This window comes from Ptychodera flava, chromosome 16 (genome assembly GCF_041260155.1).
Source record: "Ptychodera flava strain L36383 chromosome 16, AS_Pfla_20210202, whole genome shotgun sequence".
NCBI classification, from domain to species: domain Eukaryota; kingdom Metazoa; phylum Hemichordata; class Enteropneusta; family Ptychoderidae; genus Ptychodera; species Ptychodera flava.
The window spans coordinates 20,578,627-20,585,757 of record NC_091943.1 but is presented as its reverse complement, the minus strand read 5'-3'; the positions used below and the strand labels follow the sequence as shown (position 1 = coordinate 20,585,757).

At 40.5% G+C, this 7,131-nt stretch overlaps 1 protein-coding gene across 1 annotated transcript; it reads right to left on the bottom strand.

The window, feature by feature from the left end:
• Window positions 1-2,100: 2,100 nt before the first annotated feature.
• On the bottom strand, window positions 2,101-6,364 carry LOC139152847 (uncharacterized). Its single transcript, XM_070726199.1, has 3 exons — window positions 4,639-6,364; window positions 3,091-3,228; window positions 2,101-2,249 (listed from the first exon to the last, which is right to left on the bottom strand). The coding sequence occupies exons 1-3, from the start codon at window positions 6,149-6,151 to the stop codon at window positions 2,101-2,103; spliced, it is 1,800 nt and encodes a 599-aa protein (XP_070582300.1). The 5' UTR covers window positions 6,152-6,364.
• Window positions 6,365-7,131: the final 767 nt, after the last annotated feature.

Sequence of the window (7,131 nt, the reverse complement as noted above, 5' to 3'; positions counted from 1 at the left end):
ATATTTAACAGAACAGCTGGCATAAAAAATATCAAAAACAGAGTTAACTGCAAAACTGTTTGGAAAATGTTCGTTTCTTAAATATGAAGTGAATAAACAGTAATATCAATGAAAGTTTCTCAGGTTGTTTCATAAGCTCTGTTACCGAATTATATTCTGGAAAAACAAACCCTAATGAAATGTATGTATAGCGTTGTATTGCTGGCGCTTGCCTTGCAACACGTCACCAAAGCAATCGTATACACTTCACTCCCTTCTCCTCACAACTGCATATTGAATTATTTTCCCAGTATAAATCGCATGAAACGACGGTGGAACCCTCGAGTTACATGGACACTCCCCTCTTTCACAGAAAAATGGTATTTCTCGCTACTCTTCTCCGAGGTCCTTGAAATCGACAACCTATAGACGTACTGTTAATAATAACTCAGATCGCATTTCTCATGAAGCTTTTCTTTTGAAAGCATGAAAATAACTTTCTCAACTCTGGCTCCCGTCATTATGTCATTCAAATCTTACAACTTTAATCACAAAGAACCTTTTAGGGTCCCAGCTACACGGTATCGATTGCAACTTTCTCGGATCAATATTCTACCTGCAGCCTGTGTATGAGTGACTGATCACCGATTCTTTACGTCATTTTTTAAAAATTTCTTTAACATTTCAAGTATAATGTGCAGATATTTCCACTGCGATTGAAAAAAAAAATTGATTTTAACGAGAATATTTAAATCCTAGAAATGTATGGGAATTTACGTGTACTCAGCGGACACGGTAGTCCCACGACGTAGGTCGAGGTACAGCTTTTGGGATAAGGGGTCTGGTCCAAATTTTCATTGAAAAAAAAGAAATAATTCATAATCACTGCAATGCTGAATTTAACAACGGATGCGATTACATCCAATGTTGGAATAATAATGAGATGAATGGGAATCGTCAGATGAAGGTCCAATCAGTTTATAGGAATGTGCGGTACATCCGGGATATGTTGGTTGAAGTTGTCTTTTCCGGTCAGCCAATAGGTGCTCATCTTGCCTTTACCCTGTAGGTATAAACAAAACGCCGTTCATCCAAGATTAAGTTTTTGCTCTGATCAAAAACAGATACATTTAACGATTTGGTTTATTGGGCTAGTAGCTGTAACTTTTGATAATTTTCTCAATCTATTTTTAATGTCAAACACAGTTTCTTGTTCTGCTCCCCAAAGCATATGGAGATACGGAGAGACACAGTATTCAGTCCACTCAGCTTCTATACATGTGTAGACTACATGTTGTTGTTGTTGGTCCGGACATAATTAAAAAATAAGCAAATGACAGTATTTGACAAGCTAAGTAATAAATATTCCAACGTGGTTTGGGGAGTAGAATAAGAAACTTGTTAGCGTCGAAAACAAAAATAAGGAAAGAAAAAAGCAATAAAAGTTACAGCCTTCAAGTATACGGAGGTATTGCAGAACAGTTGCTCCAAACTAATAAAATTTTACTAAGAGGTCATAAAAACTACATATATATATACCTTCATTTCTATTTCGCCTCGTTTCACCATGGTGTACCCTCCCAGGTCCAATAGACTCAGGTAGCACTCATAGCTGATGTGAATTCGGCTCGCTGACGGAGGAAAAAATAATTTTGACATAAGTTAACAAAAAATGAAGCCTGGTGGAAACATTCGGCGAAGACAAAACGAGTTTGTATTGAATCGTTCAGGTTTTGTTTGACGTAAGTAACCATACACAGTCAAACCCTCTCGTTTGTTGTGCCTCATCCAGTGCACTATGTACGTTTTCAAGAAATCTTTGAAGTACATCTTTTTGGCGGGTTCGTTTTCAATTTGACAATGTAGATAAAATTGTATTTATCCTGGTTTGTCTGAACGAGCTCCAATATCTTGTTGGACATCGTCTTACTTTTCAACAATTTGCATTATGACATCATTGTCTATAAAATATAGCTGTCTATTTGAATCGAATAAAATCATTAAATAAACGTTCCGAAATAGTAAACAAACAAACAAACAAACGACAACCTTCCGTATTTTCCGTGGGCATTTTGCGTATTAAACATACACTCACACAATTCGACAGATTCTGTATAGAAATCAAACTGTCTTGAAAACAAAGGCTGGAAGCCAGAAGAAAAGTGACTTACGCAAACTGTTTGTTTGTAGTCGGGATGCCGTATTGACAGTGTCACCGAAAAGACAATAGCGAGGCATTTTCAGTCCAACGACGCCACCTACGACAGGTCCTGAAAGAGGAGAAAGTCGTCTCATAAAAAATAAGCGTACTTGCCCGAACTGGCATGAGCCACATTTGGCTGAAAACAAAGGTCACATGCGGCACAAGTCTCTTACCTGCCGCAGTAGCTGCATATGGCGTTCGCTCGGCGCAGATAGATGCCACTTTAAAGCAACGTAGGCCTAATAATTCTGAAAATAACTTCTGCACTGATCAGCTAAAATTCTCATCTTTTTGTCGCCAACAGTAAATCCCCGAGATTTAGCCGAGAAGACTGTGGAAACCTGGTTGAAAATGCCAAACGAGGTCACAGGCTAACGGTCCTCAACATTCTAAGATTTCTGACGTCATGGTCACCAACGCAACAAACCTACCATCATGGCAACCCAGGATGCTCCTTCTGTCGTGAGAGGATAATTTGGGATACATATAAAGATTGTTTTGGGGATATAAAACAGCAAGAACATGCCATAAATTGTCCACATAATTTTCTGTTAAGTATATGAAGAGTTCAAAGTTGAATGAAAGTGTCAACTTCGTCTATGGCAGCCAGTAAGCTCATAAAATCAAATCCCGTCAAATACGTGTCATATACGAAATTGAGAAACGATTGAGTCTAAGCAATAAACCAAAACACTCCAGAGGAATATAGGTTTTGAGAAAACCGACCATGTTGTGGTTTACAAATAGCAGCTTACGTAATGTCGTAGTTCCTCCCCACACGGAGTAACTGTGATAATGTTATGGGGCAATTTTCAATTTTTCCTCTTCTAACTTGAAACTTTAACGCTTACCATCCTTTTCAATGATAATTTGCTTGAGTTACTCTTTCGTGACAAATATCAGCTTACCTGCATGCATTCCTATGCGCACCTTGATTTTGGTGTAGGGTTTGTGGGGCACTTCGAGAAAGCTGATATGATACAACAAATCCAAGGCGGTGGTGGCCATCTCGCCGGTGTGTTTGTTGCCGTTCCGTTTCGGCAATCCTATAAAACAAAAAAAAACAACAACATGTAACACTTATGCATGGTAACATACAGAATACAAATTTTCATCATAAAACTCTTCAAAATATTCCTTGTTTTCATGTATACATGGTGACCAGAATACCTTAGTCAGGCTAACACTAGTAAACGGGACATGCATATCACCAGAAAGGTAAGTGGACGACGGTCTTTCGGTTCAAAATGGAAGGAAACAATCTGATGATTGCAAATTTCTTTCTACTAATTGGCGCCATCATCACACATGACAGAGTCTCCGCTGATGTACAATTAAGGATGGATTGGACAGCAAACGACATTTGCGGTATGAATAAACCTGACTGTCAGATAAGTATGACACGTGTGTTGGCAATGGAAACCATGATTGCATTAGTATATGCACACATTAAAAATATGATCGATGTGTAAGTGTCGGTCATAGTGCAACATCCCGTCGGAGAAATGAATTACTTCAATAATATCGCGGGAAAGTTTTACTTTGTACTTGAAATAATCTGTGATCTGTGTTATTATTTATAACGCTCTGCTTTTAGTATCGAGCACTGTGATTTCCCACGAGGACATCTGTATACTTATATATATATATATATATATATATATATATATATATATATATATATATATATATATATATATATATATATTTATATATCTTGAAATTGAGAACCCCCCCCCCCTGCAAAAGCGGTAGACCAAATAAATATTTTGAAAATTTGAGCCTGACTCAGTACATGTGTCCTCTGACGCACATTCTGCCTAAGAAAGAGTCACGCTAAATTGGCTTCCGTCGGCTAATTTCATAACAAAATAGATTAACCTACACATACGAGTTGTGATATGTTGTCTTTGTGCCAATTCAAATAAATCTGGCCTGGGAGTATTTCAGACACCGTTCTGTATTGACACAGGGACAAAAACCAACTCTAAAAGTCATCTTCATTTAAAATCAAGCGAACATAATCTCACTTGATTAGTTGAATTTACGTTCTTTAGCATTTCTCTGTTAAGAAGGTGCACATTGCGATCATTTCTTCACTCTTATGACAAATTTCCCTTTCATATCCTACAACACCATTATCACTTTACAAGCCGTATCTCAGCAATGCTTTTGCTATGAATTATTGCCTTTTAAACCTAGTAAAATCATTTTAAGCACTGGAAAGGCACCCTGAAAATTGGTAATTAGGAGATATAGATATAAGTAACATTAAGTGTGGAAACATCATATTTTTCTTGTTGAAATGTTTGTTTTTATTCGAACATGTTTCCTCATGTCTGCTTATATCTAATGACTGATTCGGACATTTTTACCTGCAGATCTGGCATTCACAACTCTACAGGGGAAATCCTTAAGACAAAAGAATTTGAAATATTGCATGACTTTCGACTCACCAGAGGCCAACATGTATGTCTCGTTGATGGTTTCAACTTTATACACATCGTATTGCTCGATTCTGGAGTCGAACAACAAGTACAACCCATTCAGCATTTCCACGACTTGCATGGGCGTACTTTCCGCGCACAGTCGATCAAAGCCGACGATATCCGAGAAGAAGACGGTAGCCATATCGTAGTATTCGGCCTTCACGTCTTCGTGTCGCATCAACTGCTCGGCCACCGTTTTCGGCAGCATGGAATAGAGCAACCAATTCGAGCGCTTCTTCTCGCGGTTCAAGGCCTTCGTCTGCGTGGCCAAAGTCAAGGCGTAGTTCTGTACGTCCGTCGTAAGAGTCCATATGGCTTGCAGCGTCAATGGGCACATGATGAGAACCACAATCACCAGGAAAATACTGATGGCGATAGCTTCCGTGTCGTTCTCCAGTTCCTTCTCCAACTTGATCAGAATTTCGTCGGCCATGTTCTTCTGAACGCTCGCCAGGATACCGATGTAGACGGTCATACTGTCGAACCAAAGCGCCGCTTCCTCAAAATCTGGTTGTCTCGCTTCGTTGTTCAATACAATCAGTCTCATATCATCGATGGTGTGAGTGAAGTTTTCCTGTAAATTCTTAACGGCTTCGTCGTACAAACTCTCGATTAAGGGCGAGTACTTTTTAGAGGCTTTGAAGTTGGTTCGGCCGACATTGTATTTTTCCAAATACCAGATGTAGTCATCGTTTCTATCAAAGCCTCCGCGAGAGAAGAAGACAGACCCTAAAGTGCGTTCGATGCCGGTGTCCACGTTACTGACAATGAGAAACTGATACGCAACCAGAGTCTGCCATAGCCCAGTACCTTTCGAGTTGCCGACACTTTCGTAAAGCCAGTCAATAAAGATCTGGATGGCGTCAGTGTAGAAGTTTATTTCGTCATACACAGTCGTTTTGGACTTGTCTATATCGGCTCGATGCCCCGCCAAGTGGCGACGAAAATCCTCCTTTTTGCGAAAGAACGGCAAAGCCCGCAGGATGTGAGTATTGACAGGCCATTCTTGCAGCTCTTCGAGGGCACTGTCCGTAAGAGGGTAGGTCTCCGTCAGGTAGGCTTTGTTTTCAGGTCCGATCACGCTGATGTAGAGAGCCGTCATGTCTCGCTCGCGTTGCAATCGGCTGAGGAGCACGCCGACATCACGACTGAAGCGGATGACGTTCCGCACCTGGATGTCGACGCTGTTGCCGTAGGCGATGCCGTGCAGATCGAGCACGGCCAGCACTGCCAGCGACAGAACGGGAACCAGCATCAAGAGCAGCATCTTCGCCAACTGTATGCGCTTGCCCTTGTGGGTGAGGGGATTTTCTTTGCACCTCCCGATGTCGTTCGGATGGAGCAACAGATTCCGCACGGTTTCGTCGACCTGAGACAGTGAACCGAAGGAGGACTTGGAGTTGTCGACGCGGCGCCGACCGTTGGCCTCCACATCTCGGTACCCGGTGTGTGGAGTCGCTTCGGTTGCAGCACGGGACATAGTTGCGGGTAAAACTCGGGCAATACGGAAGTATCGTGAAATGTATTTTGCACGAAAATGAAAAGGTGCAATTCAGCCCAACCGAGCACTTGAATGACTAGGGCGAAAGTGGATCTGTGACGCTGATGTAGATCGTAACGGATCTGTCACGTAACCAAGCAACGGAATAATGAGCTGGTGCCGCATACAGTTTTGACATCGGTTTCTGCCTAATTCATCACTATTATGGATTCTCTATCTCAACACTAATATGGTTTCCCATCTGTGGTATTTTTTCAGCTAATAGAGTTCTTGCATATGGGCAAATTCCACACAAGACTGTGTTCACTGTGGTAATAACAGGAAACCGCAAGGAAAGCCTACCGCCTCTCAGTCAAGGCACCAATCGTGATCCCAGTTGACGCTCCTAGTATTCAAACACCCAATGTTTTTCTTTACAACCTCAAATTTTTACACGGAATTTCACTAGCCTGTTTAGACTTGCATATATGTCACATTATATATGTCACAATAAATTATTAAGTTATTATTATACTCCAGTAACTGTACCTTAAGGTAGAACGCACATCGGGGACAGACATTCGGACTCTCAAACTTTTACAATTCTTTTCTGATATACCACTTGTACGGGTTCATTTTAAAGCTCTTGGTGTAAGAAAACTTTTCATTGGCTTAGTTTTTCGAAATTCGAAAATTGTATTTTTCTTCATAGAGTTAACACAGGGATGGCGGCCATTTTGAATTTTAAATATCAGTAAATCTTGGGTTATTTGTTTCTCTAGTACCAAAATTTGCACGGTGACCCCCTATTTTTATTCTTGATTTTGAAAGAGAATGATTGAAAGACTCCTTGAGAAAAGTTTGAGCAAAAGCTTAGGTCTTTCACTTTCGAGGCGTATACTACCTTAATACTTCAAAGAGGCGTGAATATTTCGTAATATTGTATGCATTGTTATGAGTGTTTGCGACACTGTGCCTTT